We start from the raw sequence: 23068 nt of genomic DNA, 5'->3' as shown, positions 1-23068 counted from the left end.
TTGAAATTATGAAACCTACTCATGTTGTAACTATTAAGCAGTATAAGAAGTGTAAGTGCAACTAAGCCATGTCTGGCATCCAGTGGTGAATGGTGATATTACAACTTAAAACTACAGTCGAAGCATAGTCGGTGGTGATCACAGTCCAGTCCACCGCAATTTCTAACATTCGCTGAGCCCCCCCCCCCCCCAACAATAATTTCTAAAAAAGTCAGTGTGTGGACTTTAGTGACATGTAGTGGTGAACTAACAGAAGCAATGACCTAAGTTTGAAGCATGTGCATTTTGAAGCACATGCACTATGGTGCCTCAGCGAAACCACACTTCCAAAGCCTACCCACCATTACTACATTCTCAAAGTTCTTCTCCTTCGGGTATCCATAGCAGAAGGATAACGGCGAAATATGTCATCCTCACGTAAGATGTGGCACAATTTAGGTAATACAATTACCTATTGATTACTAGACCTTCGATTATATTAAAAAATGTACAGTGATGCGATAGAACATATTTTTTTTTGCATATTGCTGAAATTAATAATGGATATTTAAAATGAACATAAAAATAATAATAATTCTACACAATGTCCGTTTTTTTTCTGCCCCCCCCCCCCATTTATCCCACATCTTTTGTGAAAAACGTATATTGAATGTTCATGAGGGGTTTTTGAAGATGTTTTGGGGTTTGTAAACGACCCCCCCCCCCCCCACCCCAAATGGCAGATCACCAGTTGCTCATCCCTGACTTACACCTTTGTCAAGGAAATACAATAATAAATACATTTTTAAAAAAACTGCATCTGATGGAAACTGGAAGAAATACAGTAAAAGAGTGTACATCTGACAGTTAACATTGTTTATTGATTGTGTAATCAGGTTCAAATCACTATTGCCTCTGCCAAGCAGAATGACATTGATTTGATTGTTTGTTGATTGTTTTAGTAGTTGACAGGGTAATGAAGAATGTACAGTCAAGAAGAAGCTATTACATCTTGTTAAAAATATGTTAAATTTTTAACCTCCTAGGACCTGGTGTCCACATATGTGGACTTCCAATTTTCAGTTCTCTAGAGCACAATATTGGATTTTACTCTACAAGGGCCTGGTGTCCACTTACGAGGACATTATACTGCCTTTTAGTGGTGGAAGAAAAGTAAAGCACATTAAAAGTTAGATTCAAAATGGCTGCCAACACACCCAGAAGTTCAGTTGGCCACTCCTGACCTAAACATCGAACAGGTAAAAAATTGAAATGAAATTTTATGGCTGATTCTTGTTCAGATATGTATATAAAAGTTTAATGTTGTTATTAAAGTAAAATTTTACAAAAGTTAGCAACTGTAAGGATTTACCATGCCGTTAAAACATGATGTACACATACGTGGACAGAAGGACTTAGTTTTTATAGTTTTGTTGAAAATGTCCACAAATGTGGACAGCGGAGTTACAAACCCAATTCCCCAAAAAGTTGGGACACTATACAAATTGTAAATAAAAACTGAATGCATAATGTAGAAGTGCCAAATTTCAATATTTTGTTCAAAATAGACTAGAATAGACATGTCAAAAGTTTAAACTGGGAACATTTATAATTTTAAGGGAAAAATATGTTGATTGTAAATTTCATAGTGCCAACAAATCTCAAAAAAGTTGGGACAGGTAGCAATAAGAGGCTGGAAAAGTCAATTCTACTTACATACATCATTCACTGCTATCTCTCTTCAAGTAGCCATGTTAAATGTACTCTGTGTCCGCCCACCGCTACTGTTTACTTACATGATCTCATATTAATATTCTATATTTCATTATGAATATTATATATTTCATATGCAAGTCTGTGTGTTTACTATTCTTCCACAAATACGTCCCACTTGACGTCACGTCCGCTCTTCTGTTTGGTAAGGTTTGCCCTGCCTCAGAAATGCGCTTGATGCGGACAGTAACGAGCGGATGAGTCTGCTTTCCAGGCAATCAATCAATCAATCATTATTTGTACAGCACTTTTCATACAAAAAAAAAAACGCAACTCAAAGTGCTTTACATAGTTTAAAAACAAATCCCCAGCCCACCGCGCCCCCCACAATAAAAGAAAAAGAAAAAAAGTGCATAAACAAATATTCAAAACAAAGCAAAACAGATGATCTAAGGCTCAGCACAGGGCAACCGAGCAACAAAAACGCTATCTCGGGGAGCCCTCTGCGCCAGGAGAGGGCCAAAAGCTGCGGCTACAGACCCAACCTCAGCTTCTGCCGCAGAGGGCTCCATCTGAGGAAACACTGGCCCAAGACCATTAAGACACTTATAAACTCTACAGAGAGGCACAAGACAGGGATGCCCACTGTCCCCTTTATTATTTGCAATATTTATTGAGCCGCTTGCATTAGCTATACTTCAGGAAAGAAGGATTCAAGGAATTCACTCTGGGGTAACAGAACACAAAATTAATCTATATGGCGATGATATTTTACTTTATTTAGAAAAGCCTGCTATTTCGTTAGGGGAAGTATTTAACTTAATAACTAAATTCTCACATTTATCAGATTATTCTATTAACTGGACAAAATCAACACTACTACCTATTACAGAAAATTCATGGAACCCTGCAAGCCAGGACCCACACTACTCATTTCCTATAGGTAATTTAAAATACTTAGGCATAAAAATCTCACCTAAATTAACTGATTTAATTCATTTAAACTTTACTCCACTTCTGGATAGCATTTATAGTGACTTGGAGCGCTGGAATAATCTTCCTATTTCTCTAATAGGACGAATAGCCACCATTAAAATGAAAGTTTTACCCAAAATAAACTATTTTCTCCTCAATGATTTCATTTAAACCTACGTCAAACTGGTTCCAGTTGTTGGACTCGGCCGTTACAAAATTTTACAGGAATTAAAAAAAAGCAAAGATTAGTCTATCTACTGTTCAGAAAAGTAAATCCAAAGGAGGTCTACAGGCACCAAATTTAAGGCACTACTATTACTACTGTCATTGCCTGTCACAAGTTGTCCCTCTTGACAAAGTATGTTTCAACTACCTGGTAATGTGTGTGGAGGCAATTTCTTCAGCAGCAGAGTTCACATTATGTCATTAGCTATCTGTGTAATAATAATACTAGGACAGCCAAAGCCACCTTGTAATTTGTATGCTTTCTTTGAAGAAAATCTACTAATGTGGCATATTAAAAGATGCTCTACCTAATCAAAAGGCTGCAGTGCTGCTGTAAATCAAATATTTACTCAAACAGCTTTCAATAGCTTCCAATAGCAAGTAGTGAAATTCCGAGTTAGCCACAGACGTGCGTTACTAGCTGTAATTGTGAGTGGAACGCCCTCACATATTGCCCTTCATTTGTCTTCCCTCTGAAGCACTTTCAATTTCATGTCATTTGTAGTGTAGTTTTTTGTATGGACTTTTTGCATACCTGTTGATTATATCCTTGGTGGTGTCTTGAGGTATATGCAGCTGTTTAGGTGATAATCCGTGCTGCTCCATTTGGTTAGGGATCAGGTGCCGGTGACTAATCTCCATCTTCTCCTCCTGCGTGTAGCCTGAAACACTCATTTGGAGATATAGTTAGTTTTTAGAAGAATGTCAAGAATATGTCTTCTAAACTACTGGACTTATTATATTGCATACTTTCAAATGCACATCCACAGGAAGCAAATGTGAAAAATATACAGTACTACAGTACTTTCTTACGAAACTTGCTTGACTTCCACGTGCGGGTTTAATTCCAACTCAGTGACAATGTGAATGTGAGTATAAAAGTTTGTGTGTCTCTATATGTTCGCCTCCTTGATTGACTGGCGACCAGTCCAGGGTAAAGTCTACCTTGTGCCCAAAGTCAGCTGGGATAGGCTCCAGCTTCTCGTGACCCTCAAAAGGATAAGCACTATAGAAAATGGATGCATGGGAACTACCGCACTTCCTGCCCAAAGTCAGCCGGAATAGGCTTCAGCTCACCCGCGACCCTAAAGAGGATATAAGCTATAAAAAATGGATGGATGGGTGGATTCAGAGGTGCGGACTCGAGTTATGTGACTTGGACTCGAGTCATTAATTTGACGACTTTAGACTTAACAAAATGTTAAAAGACTTGCAACTCAACTTGGACTTAAACAACCATGACTTGTGACTTCACTTGGACTTGAACTGGCATGGGCCGATAACCGGTTTGACGATTACCGTGGTTCTTGCTGAGTTAGGTAAACAAGCCAATTTGAAGTCAATTGCCTTCAATTAACTTCTCCTAATCTATAGCGAGTGCACATGCAGTCTTGCACTGACAAAGAGGAGGGAAGAAGAGAGAGAGGTGGGGTGTTGGGGATAAGGGGAGACGCTTATTGTCCTTAAAACAAATAAACAAATAAATGAATTAATTAAAATGTTTAAAAAAATCTGGACTATTGCATGTGGTATCGAAATTATGGTAAATATCACATGTCGAGTAGAAAATTGCACATGAACTCCCCCTCATGTCGTATTTCTACTGGACAACTGGGAATTTATTTTGATACCCGAGTTTCCGAGTTGAGAGAACTTTTCAGGTTTCAACATGGTGGAGAGGGCTGAAGGATTTGTGAATGGCAAGAAATATTAACACTTACAAGGGTGTTAAAGTCCGCTAGCATGTTGTTTTAAAATCTACACAAATACGTAGCATACACAATTCAATGTCCTGTCCTTTACAACTCATTATTTGCTGTAATTGTTTGGTTATACGAGCAAAGAGTACATCAGCTGCCATGTGTATTTTTTATTTCTTTTTGCTATAACAAAAGCACATGAACAGAACTCAGTTGTAATTAGGAGTTTCCAAGTGGTAATGTCGATCTAGGCAGGGTATAAGCCACTACTTTTTTCCCTTGTATTTGACCCTGCGGCTAATACAAAGGTACGGCTTATCCATCAGATCACAAAGGAAGGCTATGAAGGAAGCGCAAGAGCGTCAGGGAGAGCAAAACAAAACCAAGTGAGCCCAAATACAGTAGGAGAGACAAAACGAGAGCGAGACAATTTGCGCCCTTATTATGGAAAAGAACGTAGCGGGAAACCGGTGCGGTAACATTAAAACACCTGCGGTTTACAGTCGGGTGTGGATTATATACGTAACAAACTTGAGTATTCCCCAAATTTAGCTAGCGCGGCTTATAGTCAGGTGCACCTTATAGTCAGGTGCGCCTTATAGTCCAGAAATTACTGTAGACATTTTGAATTGATATATATTTTTTTAAAATTTAACGTGAAAAAGCATTTTCTAAAATAAATAGGACAAAGTTCTATTTATCTGATTTCATTTTATTTTTTTGCTGTCCTGAAAAGCAATCCGATCCGTGACTTTTGTAGTCTGTTGCACCACTAGTTGTTTGGGTACAAAAACTATGAGGTGGTCAACAAAAAATGAATTGCAGTATGTCCAAGATTATATCACTGACGGAGAGGCAACTTCAAATTTTGTTCAACATCTGAAGTTGCACAAAGAACGGTAAGTAAGCTAATGTCAGTTGTTTATCGCTAATTATCGTTGCTAGCTGCGTAGTTAATGAGACTGTATACTCACTGGTAACACATTGCAAACACGGTAACCTGTTGCACCACGCCGGGTTCACTCCCAGAGTCCCTGACTCCTACTTTGATGGTTACCCCAAAGGACTTGAAACTCAAAGTGTAGGACTTGTGAATCGCTTGAAACTTGTCAGTCTTGACTTGGGACTTGACTCGGGACTTGAGGGCAAAGACTTGGGACTTACTTGTGACTTGCAAATCAATTACTTACTCCCACCTCAGGGTGGATTGATGGATGAGTGCTTGCAAAAAAATTCATAAATTTTCACAATTTGTATTTGTAAAATAAATACTTGTTTGAAGGTTATTTAAAAAATGTTTTGTTTAAACCTGTCCTCTTTCTGGCTGCTATTTTGGAAATTACACTGTTGGATGCCCATCAGAAGCAGAGATCACTACATTTTATAATGCATGGGACCCTTTTATTTTTTTAATAACACCTCCACACAATTGCGGGAATGATAAAAAGTACTGTCATACTGTATTCATGCTGCTATTGTAGATACAGCCTGCCGGCAATGTTACGTTCGCTGTTCATGCTGCTTGATAGACCACCTTTCTTTATGCCATATGATCTTTTACAATCAGCAGCTTTAGCCAAGCTTCTCTTCTATTTAAAACATTTATAAAAGCACTTTCAAATGCATTAAATAGCTGACCTCTGACCTCCATATTCTTTCTACATAAAGCAGAAAGCTATATAAAAGTGTTTTACGATTCTCGGTTTTCGAGAGAAGGATCAAATTACTACAGTATAATTTTAAACTTTCTTTGATCCAATAACTGATAGTAAAACAACAACTGGCTTACTTTGCAAACCATAGTATAATAAAAGTATAAAAGTACACAGCAAATCGGTCAGTGTTAAATTTCCAGTGTTTGATCAAATCTGCATTAAGCAGTGTTATTTTAACACTCAGAGTAAATTTCCTTGAGTGTTGTGTGTAACCTGAATAATAGCACTACATTGAGTGTTAAATTGACCCCATTTCCGGTGAATGAGAAACTTTCCAATTTTCAAAGAGAGTGGGTTCAATCCCAGGCTAGTGTGACTATGTCAAAGTATCCTCGAGCAAGATACTGAACCTCCAGTTGCTCCTGATGCCATGTCATCAGGAGTCAAAATGGAAAGTGCTTTTGAGGGCCGTGTAAGAAGGAAAAATGCTATATATGTGAATTTTTTTTTTAACTCTGACACTAGTGCAATACAGTCATAAGTGTTTAAACACCAGAGTTTTAAGTGTTTGGCAAAATTAAATGTTTAACACTGACACTAGTGTAAAGTACTTTCAACACTACTTAGTGTTTACCAGTGTAGATTTTTAACACTATACAGTGTTGTAGTAACACTGGTTAAGTGCGAAAAAGTAACACTTTGAAAAGTGTCAGATTTACACTCATTGGTGTGGACACATGTAAACACTTCTCTAGTGTCAGATGTAACACTCTCAGTGTAAATTTAACAGTGGAGATTTTGTTGTGAAACAGAATGTGTTCAGTTGGGCAAATGTGTATTGATGTTCGATGACGATGTCAATTTATTGTACGGTCACTCAATGTTCAGCAGTGCTGTGGCATTTTGTATGCAGGTATGTACTGCATAAATTGGTGTATCTAATTCTGATTGCACACACAGTTGTACGTGTGTTAGACTCAAGTGTCATGTGGACTCGTATTTGTACATATGCACTTTGCTTGACATTAGTTCTGCCCTCTCTACCAAGACTGATTGAATGGAAAGTGTTTAAAGCGTAAACTCACCAGGCACCTGCAGCACCTCCATTCTGTCCAGCAGGGCGGGGGGGATCGTTGCAGTAGTGTTGGCCGTGGCGATGAAGAGCACTTGAGAGAGATCAAAAGCCACATTGAGATAGTGGTCTGTGAAGCTGTGGTTCTGCTCTGGGTCCAGCACCTAAGAGAGCAACATTTAGAGTCAGCTTATGTTTGCAAAGGAATTCAAGCATTGCTGACTAAGCCATTCAAGAAAGGATGAATCATTCTGTATGATCTTGTATTTGTTGTCTGGAGAGACCTTCGCATGGTTAAACGCCAACATTTTTACATCCTCCCTGTCTACACTTTGCCTTGGTGTGGAAGAGGTGTCCTGAAAGTTCACCAATAGGCAATTCGCACACGTGTCCGCTACAATGTTAGTGTAATTATCAGAGCTTGGCTCTTCCGTCTCCTGTCGTTTCCGGTTGTTGATGACGCCCATCTTTCAGCAAGTGCACAATGAACCGAACAAAGCCTCAAATAAATACATGGACTGAGCAACAACTGAAGCATGTTTACATCCGTCGATTGGGGCAAGTACAGACGGCCCCTTTCATTTTGTGTATTTTTGCGAGGCTCTGCTAATTTGCCATGTCGGAAAGGAGAGAAAACTGCTGTGTCAAGTAATTCACACACATACCAGGGTAATCAGGGGTCATGAAATGTTTTAACCAGATGTGGCTCAATAGTATAAAAATCTTGTAACCAAATTTGAATGAAGTTAGCCATAACATCACGTGTTTATGAGGTGGCGGTGCTGCTAGTTTCGCCGCTATCTTACTACATGTGCCGCTCATGCATGCACACGGCAGAAACATTGTTGCCCAAATAACACAAAAAAAATAACACTTGAGGAAAGTGTAGCGTTCGTATAGCCTTCTCCTGATTTGTGAGCAGCAATTATTTTCAGTTTCTGGTCTTTCCAGACAATGACTGTAAATACTGGTAATCTATGCCATTATCAGGTCTAATTTTTCCAAATGCATGCTATAATCTGCAGGGTGCCCAAACTTTTGTGATAATACAATATACCTGTAATGTTTGCATACAGGTAGTTACCCCTATATTTTCCACAAGCAATTTTATTATATTAATAGTAATAACGACATTATGTCATGATTTCTGCATTATTAATTCAACTGCAGTATACCACACTTTTTCGAAAATGACAACATACATTGTGAGATTACAATATGTAAATGAGGGCTGAGTTTATGTGAGGTAAATGTGTCCAGATGACACATGAAATAAAATGAAACCGGTTAGAAAATACACGTACCTGTGGTCTTCGGTACTTGAACCTGGCCCTCGCTCCCCCCACGACCCCCCCTGCACCCTGATTAATAGTCCGTTCACCATGTCATCCTTCCTTTTTTTTCTCAACATGGAATGGGGATAATTCAAAGTTGTTTTATGCGACTCGGGGACAATATAATTGTTTTTTGGTGCCGAAACCGACAATATTTATGTTTGCCTCCATTCTAAGACAGCAACAGAAGTGCTAACTCGCTAATGCTCACTCGTATGACGCCAGCTGCAGATGTAAAACAATGTGTCATTTGCTTGACAAACGATTTTGTGATACTGTAACTAATGTGGGTCACTGGCCGAATGGAGAATTGAGAGATTAACTGTATGCAATTTGCATGAAAACAAGTTTATTTATTTTTTGGCATACAAACATTTATGCTTGGTAGCCAAATCGGCCACATGGGAAACATTTACCTCGCTGCTGCCTGTTTCACCTTCTAATTGGCAAGGTGCCAAACTGGGAGCGCACAAGTTCACTTGTCATGTGCTGAAAACATTTACCTCTAGCAGTGCAGCTGCAGGATCTCCTTGCAGGCTCTTTCCCAGTTTGTCCACTTCATCAAAGAGGAAAACTGGATTATTGACGCCCACTGTCTTCAAACCGTTGATGATGCGGCCTGGCATGCTGCCTACATAAGTACGTCTGGAGACAAAATAAATATATGTTATTATTATCATTATTATTATTAAAGAACCATAAAGACAGGGGTCTGAGTGCAAGCAATTAAAGTTGCTGGTCACCACACATTTTAGTGCTAAGAAAGTTTCAACAGTTTTAGGGTCCAGCGCCCTGTAGAAACATTTAAATCTCGCCTTAAGACTTATTTTTACACTCTTGCATTTGGCTGAATTACAATGGCCTGTTGACTGCCGCTTCTCTTTTGCTCCGGTGTCAATGAACGAATTAGATACTGCTGCGGAACGAAACGGAAAACAGTAGCCACACTGCCTGGAGACGAAATCAAACAGTCAAACTGTTTACAACGTGGTTTATTTTAGTCACTTTAAGGAGAGTGTCAATTAGTCATGTGAATTCATTATTTGCAATCAAGCTCAGTTCCTAGGCCCTCCGAATACCCGAGGTCCACCCTACCTGTGTCCTCGGATGTCCGACTGGTCACAAACACCCCCAAGAGCGATGCGGTGGAACTCTCTGCCCAGAGTCTTGGCGATGGAGCGCCCCACACTGGTCTTACCCACTCCTGGTGGTCCCACAAAGCACAGGATCGGGCCCTGATGACAAATCCAATCTTGTCATATTTTATTGTCTAAATAGAACGTAAAGTATCAAGTCATCTACTAGTGGAACCTTAAGCGAAGCTTTTAGCTGTCTCACAGCCAGGTACTCCAGCACTCGTCTCTTTAGCTTGTCCATTGCGCAGTGGTCATTATCCAACAATGTCCGGGCAGCTTGGATATTTAAGCAGTCTGTGGAGATTGTGGGATTGCATGATGACACAAACATTTTGTGATAAAGTAGAACTGCAAAAAAATAACTTAAAAAAATAACTTCTCAGATGAAAATATAGAGATTCGGGCACATTCTAGTAATGCAGCGTTACACTTAATTTTGCCTCAATTACTTCAAACAGAATTAATAAACAATTAATTCCACACAGTTGACCAAATGTTTATTATTTGCAGAATTTTGTGAAACTACTTAAGTGGTTTTCATAAACCTGTTAAGGCGTGTGGCATCATGGGCCAAAGAATAACCCACTGAGCTTGGAAAAAAAATTAAAATCTCTTCTGATGTGTTCAACAATTGGCAATGACTACATTTGTAATCTACATTCTTTCTTTAATGGAGTAATGAATACAATATTTTTGCCTATTTAAGGATTTAGTTTAGGATTAAACATTGTCCTTAACTTCCACCCCAAGTCTCGATGAAAAGCCAAATAACTTTGAGGAAACTACAGTAACTACAGAACTGAACAGAAATTACGTCCCTGAAGAACTAAATCAATCAACAACAACTTTAAAGTAGCTTTTTTACAATGCTTGTTTTGACAGAGAATGAGAGAGCAATTGTTTTTGTCCCTCCTCAAACACACAGCAAGATGTTAATACTCAGGGTATGTGCAAGCCACGTTACAAAAAACAAAAAAAACTATTACAAAAAAAAATCAGGCCAAGCCAATAACCCGAATTTAGTCCTCTTCATTAATTTCATTTCCAGAGCATGTTTTTGTGCAGCTACTCAGCACATGAGGAGCCTCTACAGCAATTTGGAAGACAGGAGGCTATGCAGCCGGTGCACTGCTGCTTGCAAGGTACTCTCTCTGGTCAAATAAGGATATGTTTTTAGAGAATTTCACAATAAGTCACACGGACTTACTCAGGAAAGGCTTGAGTTTTGCATTTGTGACAGATGGAAACAACTTACAAACTCCAATTCTAATGAAGTTAGGATGTTGTGTAAAAGGTAAATACAGAATACAATGATTTGCAATTCCTTTTCGGTCTATATTCAAAAATACATTTATTGTTAAAATTGATGAACATTATTGTTTTTTGCAAATATTCTCTCACTTTGGATATGATGCCATATAACTTACACTAGGCGTCCTCACTCCTGGTCCCCGAGAGCCGTAGCCCTGCAAGTTGTAGAGGTTACCATCCTCCAACACAGCTGACTCATAATGCGGTCATCAACAAGTTCTGCAGATGCCTGATAACGATCCTGATCTTTAGAATCAGCTGTGTTGGAGGACGGAAACACCGAAAACCTGTAGGACTCTGGCCCTCAAGGACCAGGAGTGAGAAAGCCGGACCTACACTAAAAAAAATTGCAGAATTTACTCACTTTTGTTTCATCAAGTGGCTGCACAAAATAAAAATCATCTAGATCTAGATATAGTTTTCAATTTTTCAAGACTACCGTATACTAATGTTTTTGATCAAAGATAAGTCTAGTTAACATTTTTATTTTATTTAGTTGTTATTTTCTTGTTTAAACAAGGTTATATTAATGCATTAGGAAGTATATGGATGTTTGTGTTCAACATAAACTAAGCAGGACTAAGGCCATACTGTATATTACTGTACTGTATCGTATTGTGTAAAATCGTATTGAATCCCCAGGTTCACAAAGATACCCAGCTCTAAACACAACACTACTGTACAGTAGTGGTTTTACAGTTTTAGTATTTATTTATTCATTTATTAATTTTAGTATTTATTTAGTATTTTAGTATATTGTAAGTATTTACAAGTCACTCAATATGTGCTGTGTGCATTTTGGGGCGGGGAGACTAGCTTTGGGAGGACCATCACGATCATTTTTCATCTTCAAGTTTCATCTTTTATAGCTCATATTTGATTTAACTTCATCCCACTTAAAAGAGCATAAAGTGAAAATTTGTGGTGATGTTCTGCAACTGACAGTTCATTTGTGACGCTTTAAGTGGCGTGTACGGTGTCGCATGAAATTGACGACATCGAGGAGTGATCAAAACATTACATTATTTACAATACATTATTAAATTAGCCTACATACAAGGCATTGCAGCATTTCACAACTTTTAATTACACTCGCTGTCAATCTGCTCTGGTTGGAGCTACTTGGCTGCTCGCTTGAGTTTCGCCCTAGTCAGTGGACAAGCTCTAGCGCACTAATTCTCAGCCCCGGTCCTCGAGTATCCCTATCCAGCCTGTTTTCCATGTCTCCCCAGCCAACACAGCTGAGGATCGTTATCAGGCTTCATGCAGAGCTTGCTGATTAGCTGATCGTTTGAAACATCTGTATTGCTTGTGGGAGATATGGAAAACAGGCTGGATAGGACTGCGGTTGAAAACCACTGCTCTAGTGCATGAATGCATTCATTTGAATTAAAAGTAGAAATAGAAAAAAGAAAGAGATCCTGGAATTGAAGACTATTTCTGTTTGGATTACAAAACACCACAGTGTTCAGACCATTGACGACGTTTGCTTTTACTACAAGGTAGGATGCCATAGTTATGACGTGCGTCATTCTGATCACTTTCGTGTCGAATGGTCACATTAGACTGTATTTAAACTTTTATTGGTTGTTATGACCATTTATATCAATATATATGGGCGCAAATTATCTTCAGAGCCATTAACGAACCCGCCACACAGTTCTCACCCTTCTAAGTACTTGTTAACTTAGCAGTACTGTACTGTGGTGACCCCTGAAGGAAAAAGCCTAAAGGAAAAAAAGAAGAAGAAGAGTGTTCTGTTTTTATTAACATTTTATAAAACCTGCCAACTTAATTGGAATTGGAACCTAAATTGGGGTTTGGACTTCAACGTCAAGACTTTCCAGCCTTAGAAAAATCCATGTAAAATGTTTAACAAAATATGAGCCACTGATTACCAGGTGTTCTGTACACATACTCTCCTCCAAACGTATTGGAACAGAGAGGACATTTCCTTTATTTGTGCTGTAGACTGAAAATATTTGGGCTTGACATCAAAAGATGAATATGAGACAAGAGATCAGCTTTTATCCCCAAGTATTTACAGCTGGATCTTATAGGCTACACAACTCAGTCATTCACTTACAGGGTTGGGAGGGTTACTTTAAAAATGTATTGTGATACAGATAAAAGTTACCTGTTAAAATTTTTTATTAGCAATGTATCTTAAGTAATGTAACTTGATTACTATTAAGTTTTGCTACAATATATTTTTGTCTGGTCCTTTTGGTCTTTTTCCGCTGACACACATCAAGACAAAAATGTCTGCCTCCAAACTATAGCATATTATTTTAAAACCATACAGTATTTGTGGCACCTGGAATCAATGTTGTTTAGCCACTACCGTGTTTCCGCACAGACATTTGTCCAACTTCCTCGGAGCCATACTCACTTTCAAAACGTGCCAATGTTTGGAGTTGCTTTGAACAAAAAAATGACAACAATAAAGTTTCATGGAATTACTGCAAAGCAAAGCAAGTCAAGACAGGAAGGCCCTACGTGTATGCGTGTGACTTAAATGAATGCTCGCTTTAAAGGGACGGCAACAAGAAAAATCAACTCCTTGGAGCTTTTAGCCATGTTAAAATTCTAATTCCTCATCAAAAACATTACCGAAGTGGTGTTTTCCTCTATTCGCCCCTCTATGAGAAATTCTAGGTCATTCTGTTCTCCAAGCACCAGCCCCTCCCAACCTGAGAAAACGAGCTGTTGTCACTGTTTGACGTCATTAGGTACAGACCCAGCCCCGCACCGCCTCTGCGGACTAAACGCACGCCCACTCCTCCACTTCCAGGGGATAGTGACAAAATTAGCCTTTATCAGTAAACATTCTGTCCAAATTAATTCAAAGCAATCAATTATCCTTCACATTTGCAATGCCAAAGTGCAATGACAATTGGCCTTCTTAAAATCTCACTCTGACACTTGTGTAAACTACAAGTAAAACCTTTGCGCTGCAGTACCTAACTGAACAAATAGTGTAGTGGTTAGCGTGTTCGCCCTGTAAGCAGCAGGTAACCGGTTTGCAACCAGCTCAGGGTTTTTTTTCTCCTTCTTCTCTCCTCTCCTCCCCTCCTCCTCCACAACTTCTTGCGGCAAGGAGCCGTTTTGTTTCAAATCTTTATTGAAACAAAACTAAACACACAAAAAACTGTTATTACTCCGGCCTCATCTCATCCAACGAGGGAAACTCAAGAACCCTCTTCTTCGTCAACATTTTCTTCCTGACCTTCGACGGCTACACAGTTTTCCCTCCCCTCAGGTAAAGAGTCGAGGTGTCATCCTCGACAGCTCACTCTCCTTCATTCACACATCAACACCACTACAGCACTGCCTACTTCCACTTCTGCAACATCAACAGACTCCGCCCCTTCCTCACCCACCACACCAACGGCATTCTTGTTCACAGCCTCGTCACCTTCCGTTTAGATTATTGCAACTCCCTCCTCTTCGGCCTTCCCCAAAAGTCTCACCATAAAATCCAACTGTTCCAAAACTCTGCCGCCCGTATCATTACACAAACCTACTGACATACTGCCACATCACCCCTGTTCTCCAGCACCTCGACTGGCTCCCTGTGAAACATCGCATCAGTTACAAACTTCTTCTGTTTAGCTACATGGCCATCCACAACCTCGCCCCTCCCTACCTGTCTGATCTCCTTCAAGTGTTCCATCCCTGCTCGCTGGCTCTGATCCTCCTCCACCAGTCCCCCCAGCTCGCCTCAGCACCATGGGTGGCAGAGCCAGTGACTCTCTCTCCTCCTTCAAATCAAGACTCAAAACACACCTGTTTCGGACTGCCTACTCCACTTAACGTTTCCTGCTAGTTCTTCCTTCCTGTTTTGATTTGATGCCTTTTTTATTATTATTTTTTTTTCTGTGCCCTAATTTTTGGGTTTGCTTTTAATTGTCTTAGTTTAGTTTACTCTGACCTGTAAAGTGTCCTTGGGTGTCATGAAAGGCGCTGATAAATTAAATGTATTATTATTATTATTAAGAATTGATGGCTTGCCTGGCCAAATGCAGAAATCCAGCAGCAGGCTGCAGCCGGCTCGCCGGGGGCGCGGCAAACCACACGGGGAGAGGCGGGGTTTTACTGAACTGGACGTTTTACTTCTCCATTAGAAAAATAACCAGCAAAACACCTAATATTTCATAAAAAATTACATCGTCATGGTGTCAAAGGTAAGATTTATTCATTTATTATATTATTTTATGTCTATAGTTAACTGTGGAAGGGCTTAAAATACCTTGATGTAATCCCTTTAAAGCCGTTCTCACTAGATTTTTTTTTTTAAAGCAAGCAATGGCGATAATTAAAATGTGACTTACCTTTGCTGCGTTTGCTCCATGGAAGCTCTACCATTAAGTCCAAGTAATTTCGAGTGAGGGCATATTCAGGCATAGACTGCGGCATCTTCTTCAATCTACATCAAGATGAAAATTTGAAACATATTTTTTTAATTAACAAGGACTAATTCAATAATCACATAATCAGGGTTTGGTCTGGAGTAAGCAGTACTAATAAAATGTTGATAATTTTATCAGTTTCAATCTCAGTGACGCACATTGTCTAGTCAGTGTTTTCTGCCTCGAAAACATGTCCACTCTTAGCACACACAAACAGTGTCTCGCAGAGAATTTAAATTAACCTTGATTCAATTGAATAATTACATTCAAATTTAATTTATTATTAAAAATATTGAGAGCACACATTGCTACACGATCCAACTGTAGTCATTGGCTGGCTTTTCAGTGACTGTTGATAGCCAAAATAAAGGATTTAAGAGGGCGGCTGTGGCTCAGGGTGTAGAGACGGCCGTTCAGTAACCAGAAGGTCAGCTGTTCGATCCTCGCTCTCCCCAAGTCATGTGTCATTGTGTCCTTGGGTAAGACACTTCACACACATTGTCTCCAAAGCTACTCACACTGGTGTATGGAAGGTGCAAATGTTTGGTGGTGGTCAGAGGGGCAAATCTGTGGCTGTTTGAGGTGATGAAATTATCTACAGTTTCAATAAAATGTAGGCCAATTAATATTCTTTGGCAATATTGTCTTGTTAAAGGCCATCAATGTATTAATATTAAATGTCGTACTTTATGGGCTCAAACTGGAAATATGTGGGTCCTGCTGAAGATAGAGTCTGGGCCGCATCAAGTATAAAAAAAAAGGGGGAGTAGTTCTTGAGAACATGGACAAGATTGGTGGCCCGGTCCTCTCTCTCATCTCCCTAATGCTTTGCATACTCGTCAGCATGTCTAGTTGAGCAATGACGTCTTATTTCTTGAGCACCACAACTTTCTGTGCATTCAAGACATGTCGGGGCTCCCCCTGTGCTCAACCAAGTAAAAACATTGAGTCTCCTGTTTTTCTTCAAATGAGCTGTTCTCATCGCCAGCCTTTCTCTTCACAGCAGGTTTTTAAAAAGACATGACTCAGACTACGTGACTGGATACAAGGCTCAAAGTAAGAGGTCTCGCATCGCAGTTTTCGTGTCAAAGTGTGGATTGTGTGAGCCAAACGGACATATTGACACTGCGCTTGCGCAGGGATAAAAAAACACTACAGCATTGTGTCATAAAAAAAAAGAAAAGACATGCTCTTTTACAGAGAGAAGCTTTTTCTTTCACTTAGGTAAAAATTTAATTTGAGTACAATCAAATGCGCTGTTGTTGCACCTCGTCACAATAAATATGCCTTGACAGCTGGAAGGTGTAGAGACTTTTATTTTTTAAGTGCTGCAGGAAGTGGTATGTGAATATTCACAACGTGTCTTACAAATAATGCACAGTGCACGGCCGCTGTGAACAGCAATTCGCCGACACTTCTGTTCTAGAACAATTCGAAAAGATAAGAAAAGCTTAAACACACTCATTAAATCGCCAAGTTAACAAACATGCACTCTACCATTGACAAAGCAAGTAAATGTTGGCGAGACTAAGGGGGCACCACCATCATCTACATTACTACACTTGATGTGAGCGGCTAAACGTTAAGCTGTATGTCTGATGTTCGTTTAGCATTCAGTTTACATGCTCAGACTATCTATCAAACAATCTGTCAAAATATATTCCTTTACTGTCTCTGTTAAGGACTGTCTTTAATTCTAGTAGGCAATGGTCACTATGGAGTAATGGAAGACGTTTATGTGGCATAAATAAATATTCACAAAAATCTAGAATACACCATATGTACCCTGGACATAATTGGATTTTCTTTTTTGTTAAATATTGCTGTAGAACCTCGTTGCATAAATATGAAGCAATTGAACCTAATTAAATATTTCCCTTGCTAAAATATTCGCTACTCGAGTAATGTTGCATTAAGGCCGTTAATGCCTTTTTTTTTTAATGGATGCCTTGTGTTTTGAAATGAAATGTATATTTGTGTTTGAAATTGCACCAAAAAATAAATTATATACATATAATTGCACAATGTGAATTTAAGATTAAGTAAAATGTTTTTGTTTATTTTTATAATTGCTCTTTAATCAAGTACAAAATATATTTACCCAAATATTTGATTGTTTGATAGAATTTTCAGTAGGATACTCAAATACTAAAATACTCAATAGCTGCATCCCTACAAGCCCAGCAGTTATCCAATAGCCGTCCAGTTTTGCGCAGTAGCACAACCCAATCTATGAAGCAGCGTCCGACTGTGTAAATAAATAAATAAATAAAAAACTGCCGTGCCACTGCAGGGATAAATTAGAAAGAAGTTGTGTCAGTTATTTGTGATAAGTAGCTGATTCTGAACAAAAGATGAAGGTATTGTAGCGCATAAATTGCACACACAGCATGCATCTGAATTAATTCTACTTCAAATCAAAATGGACAGCACCAACTGCCTCTCATAACAGGTGTAGCCTGAATATCAACTTTGTTACCAAAAATATTCCTATACAATGCAAGGTCTTCAGATCTGGTGGACTGCCAAAACAAAACTCCCCACTGATATCACTTACATTTAGAATAATTAGTTTTAGAGGCAGGCAGCCTGGGGTGTTCAAGGCTATCCTCGGTGTAATTAATTACTTCGTCAGTAACTAGGCTATATGGAATGGAGTTAACTTAGAAGTAACTTATCTGAAATTTTAGATAGTGAAATATGCAATTACAGTATGAATTTAAGACCAACTAAACTGAATAAAAATAGGCCTTAGGGCGTTTAGCAGGGATCAATATAGAAATATAGTGCTTCAAGTGTTCAAAATCTGTTTGGGGGGTATCCAATCCAAAGAATTACAGTTTGATTTTATGAGTGGAAACACATCGCTGTGTGGGGGTTATTTGGCCTTGTTCAGAATGGCAGCCCAAATCCGATTTTTAGCCCATCCAGATTCAAAGTGGATGGCTCTTTTGTAGTCTGAACAGTCACAAAGCACATGAAATCAGATTTTTGCGGGACGGATTGAAACCACATGTGGGAGGTAGTTTCATATCCGATTTGGACAAGATGCATCTCAGTCTGACCAGCTCGAAACACACAGGATTTGACTGTTTGTGACGTCACTCTACGTGTGCAAAAAACAATGCGCCCGCGCTGTCTATATCCAATCGGTTTGCTGACCGGCTGGTTTCTCAACTCTGCTCATGCTCAACCGGAAATACAGTGACAGTTTACGTTACTTCCGCTGAAGCCGGTCTCGCTACCCCGTTAGTCCTTCACGCGCAACCGGAAATAGCGAATAAGTGCCCGGCCGTAGCCAAAGACATATGGTTGTTAAAAAAAAGAAAATAAATAAATAAAAGAAAACTGCTTAATGCGCTTGCGAGGAACGGGAAGTACGGAGTGGAAAACAGCGTCACACACTACACGCGCGGTGTTGCCTTCGTTCAACGTTGTTGCTCCTGCAACCTGTCAGATGGGTCAATAATGTGGCTCAGTCTTAACACGGCCAGATCAGATTTGGACACGTGCTAAAAAACTGTCTGGACAGTCAGCCCAAAAAATTCGATTTGTGGAGGAATCCGATTGGAGACAGATGTGCCTGCAGCCTTTGAAACTTGCTATAATGACAGATTTACCTTTTGAGCTCTTTTAAGCAAACTCGGAGAGCTGCGTCTGGCATGTTAGCCACATGAACCTTCCTCTCCAGGGACGCTGTATCATCACTATCGTCTTCGTCATCTTCCTCATTCAGATTGAATTGTCGGCCCGGAAACACCACACCTTTGCTCACAGATAGCACCTAGGAAGACAAGTGGTTTATAATAACATTCTTGACTGTAGATAATGATATGCTTTTTACCTTCTTTTCCGGGGCAGGCATCATTTTCCTAGTTTTCTGAAGCAGTTTAAGTCCTTCTATCTGTCTGGTCAGCATGGGCAATGTTTTCTTAAAACGCTCCTCCAAGCTAACAGCATCAAGTACCTTTATGACAAAGTTCAGTTACAAACATTATTGTGCACCAGTGGCTAGATTTAAATATTGAGGATTATCATAGAAAAATTTTCTACTTTATGACTCATTTCTGCTTGCTCTGTATCTCTCCGCTACCAATCCCGTCCTCTTGGCCCTACCCAATATTTGTGTCTCTTAAACCAATCATTTTCTCATTTCATTTTGTCGTTTTTTTTTTAAATCTATAAAAACCTTACAAATAAATGCCAAAACATGCAAGTTCTCCAACAGAACTTAATTGAATTGGCAGCACTGTGATCATCTTTGTTTGTGTGTGTTTTCTCCAGATACTATGGCTTATTTCCACATTCCAAAAACATGGTTTCAGATTGATTTAAGGCTCCAAATTATCCATAGATGTGAATGTGAAAGTGAATGGTCATTCATATGTGCCCTGCGACTTGACTAGCAATTAGTCCAGGGTGAAAGGCTGGACCCTAATAAGCACAAGTGCTATATAAAAAAAAGGTTGGATGTAATTAATATCCATATATCTATTCCAAACTGCTTATTCCTCACTAGGGTTGCATGGGTGCTGGAGCCTATCCCAGTTGGCTTCGGGCAGTAGGCAGAGTACACCCTGAATTTGTTGCCAGCCAATCACAGGGCACACATAGATGAAAAACCATCCACACTCACAATCACACCCAGGGACAATTTAGACCAGAGTTGCCCAAGTCTGATCCCCGAGAGACCCTATCCAGCCTGTTTTCCATGTCTCCCTCGTCCAACACAGGTGAATCCAATTATCAGCTCATCAGCAAGTTTAGCAGAAGCCTGATAACGAGCCTGATCATGAATCAGGTGTGTTGGTGGAGAGAAACCTGGAAAACAGGCTTGATAGGGGATCTCCAGGACCGGACTTTACCCCTGATTTAGACACTTCAATTAACCTATCATACATGTTTTTCGGGATGTGGGAGGAAACCGGAGAACCCGGAGAAAATCCACGTAAGCACGGGGAGAACATGTAAACTCCACCCAGGAAGGCCGAAGCCTGCACATGGTCTCACGTGGCCAGCACTGGGAGGCGGACGTGCTAACCAGTCACTCACCGTGCCGCCCTATAAGTAATATTAATGGTAAATTTGTACATCCAGGAGTCACCTCACCTGTAATTTCTCCTTGTTTGAAGTGCGTATCATGGAAGCAACTACATCAGGTAGAGTTTCCTTGGGAAGGCTGTCCAAAAGGCGTCTGAATTTGGCCACAACTGGAACAGACATGTCCAGCATACCTAACAACTACACACACGCATACACACCCACCCTGATTATTAGAACTACTACCACAGTTAAGCATCTTTAAATGTATATAATCCAATCCATTATAGTATATTGCTGCTGTCAATACAGTACATCTTTGAGCTTGCTAATGTTGTCTAAAGACCACCTGAATGACAAATTACTTGATAAATGTCCAAATCTGTGCAAAAAAAAGAAGAAAGGTTTATCACCAGTGACAATTTGGTTTCAGGATATACACTGGCAATTAGTAAAATCACACATCCCATATCTTAATATCAGATATGTAGCTGCGGATGGAGGAAGGTAACATATTTTTGGGGTCTGAGGATTCACCAGGGAAAGAAAAGGCGCTTGAGAGAAGAGAGACAGGGGCCTCGCAATGACTACTTCCTGCGGAAGGGGGCAAATGAGTCGAATGAAGTTCAACAACTGGACAAAAACCATAGCTTGGAGAGCATCAGCACTCCTGTCATAGAAGAGGCAAACTCAAGCACAGAACAAGCGGTGGAAAAAACATGAGCAGTGGAACCCAACCATATTCCCCGACCTGTGGCTGAGCGGAGACTCCCAGGCCTACAAACTGCGTGCGAAGTGGCCCGGTGCTGCAGAAAAAAAGCTGTGGGAAACGGTGAATAATGATCTGACCCTGTCCCTTGAACAACTTTGAGGCACAGTGGAGAAGAAGCTGGAGAAAATGGGAAACATCATCTATTAATACGGAGCAGAACGATTTGGAGTACTAGAGTGGAAAGTTGCCAAACAGGCTCCCACCCCACCCCACCAGTTTCTAGGAGGCAACAGGAAATCAAGCGCCTTGTTCAAGAACGAAGACAACTCAGGAGACTTTGGAAGAAGGCCTCGGAAGTGGAAAAGGAGGACATAAGCACCCTCCAAGATGACATTAAAACACGTCTGGCATCCCTCTGCAGAGCAGAGAATTCACAGAAACCAAGAAGGAATAAAGAACAGACAAGAACACGGTTCTACAAAGATCCTTTCAAGTTCCTAAAGACTCTCTTCACCAAGGAGAAAATTGAGTTCTAAAAGCAACAAATAAAGACCTGGATGAGCACCTGAGATCAACGCATTCTGATCCAAAGCGCCATGAACACCTGGCCATCCCTCCGGACATTCCACCAATCGACCCCCCAGATCATCAATTTGAGACCGGTCCCCCAACGTGGAAGGAGGTGGAGAAGATTGTCCGTCGGGCGAGAACAGCATCAGGTCTTGGGCCAAACGAAATGCCACACAAAGTGTACAAGAACGCACCAGATGTTTGTAGGTTTCTCTGGGGCCTTGTGAGGACGGTATGGCAGAAGAGGTCCATACCCTAAGCGTGGCGTAGGGCAGGTGGGATCCTTATCCCAAAGGAGAAAGACGCAACGAACATTAGTCAGTTCCGCCCAATTGCCTTGCTTAACGTGGAGGGAGGGTAAGATCTTCTTCGGAGTCATCGCAAAAAGGTTGTCTGAATACCTCCACAGAAATCAGTATGTGGATACATCCGTTCAGAAGGCAGGGACATCGGGCTTCTCTGGGTGCCTAGAACATACCAGTATGATCTGGCACCAGATCCAAATGGTAAAACTGGAGAAAAGGGACCTGCATGCGATCTTCTTGGACTCTGCAAACGCCTTTGGCTCTGTGCTCCATGAGCTCCTCTGGACTACCTTCAAGTTCTTTAACAACCAGGACACAAAATCACGACCCTGGTCAAAGACTACTTTCAGGACCTGCAGTTCTGTTTTTCTACGCCTGAATTTACCACCTCATGACAGTGCCTGGAAGTAGGCATCATGGTCGAATGTACCGTCTCTCCCTTGGCTTTCACCATGGCGATGGAGGTTATCATTAGAGTCTCAAAATAGGTCATAGGTGGACAAAAACTTGTCTCTTGCAAGCGCCTCCCTCCCCTCAGAGCCTACATGGACGACATCACCACCCTGTCTACCACCATCCCATGCACCAGGAGGTTACTCTGAAAACTCGAGGAGAACATCAGTATGAATATCAAACCACAAAGTCACGCAGTATCTCAGTGGTGAAGGGAGTGCTTACTGACTTGAAGTGCTTCATCTGTGACGATCTAATCCCCACTTTACCTGAGCAGCCAGTCAAAAGCCTTGGAAGGCACTATGACGCAAGCCTGAAAGAAAGACCAGGTGAAGCAACTGCGCAATGACATCAATGCAGGCCTACAGGCGATTGACAATACAAAATTACCTGGGAAGTTAAAGACCTAGTGCTTCCAGTTGGGTCTACTATGCCGGGTGGTCCCTGGCAATCTATGAGGTGCCCATCCCAACAGT

The 23068-nt window shown here is 40.4% G+C and overlaps 1 protein-coding gene across 2 annotated transcripts in view; it reads right to left on the bottom strand.

Annotated features, from left to right (window-relative positions):
- The window catches only part of lonp2 (lon peptidase 2, peroxisomal), a 39818-nt gene that overhangs the window by 8291 nt on the left and 8459 nt on the right, over window positions 1–23068 (bottom strand). For both annotated transcript variants that reach the window (XM_086073129.1, XM_086073130.1), the window contains exons 4-12: window positions 20622–20753; window positions 19357–19479; window positions 19133–19296; window positions 15435–15529; window positions 9965–10083; window positions 9749–9888; window positions 9157–9298; window positions 7333–7483; window positions 3428–3554 (exon numbers count right to left, since the gene is read on the bottom strand). In XM_086073129.1, coding sequence (XP_085929255.1) covers window positions 3428–3554; window positions 7333–7483; window positions 9157–9298; window positions 9749–9888; window positions 9965–10083; window positions 15435–15529; window positions 19133–19296; window positions 19357–19479; window positions 20622–20753 — 1193 coding nt within the window. The remainder of the gene's footprint in view (window positions 1–3427; window positions 3555–7332; window positions 7484–9156; window positions 9299–9748; window positions 9889–9964; window positions 10084–15434; window positions 15530–19132; window positions 19297–19356; window positions 19480–20621; window positions 20754–23068) is intronic.

Source organism: Leptonotus elevatus, chromosome 4 (genome assembly GCF_054856555.1).
Source record: "Leptonotus elevatus isolate MCC_2025b chromosome 4, RoL_Lele_1.0, whole genome shotgun sequence".
Taxonomy (NCBI): Eukaryota; Metazoa; Chordata; class Actinopteri; order Syngnathiformes; family Syngnathidae; genus Leptonotus; species Leptonotus elevatus.
The sequence above is the reverse complement of the archived record's forward strand: the minus strand, read 5'-3'. Positions and strand labels throughout refer to the sequence as shown.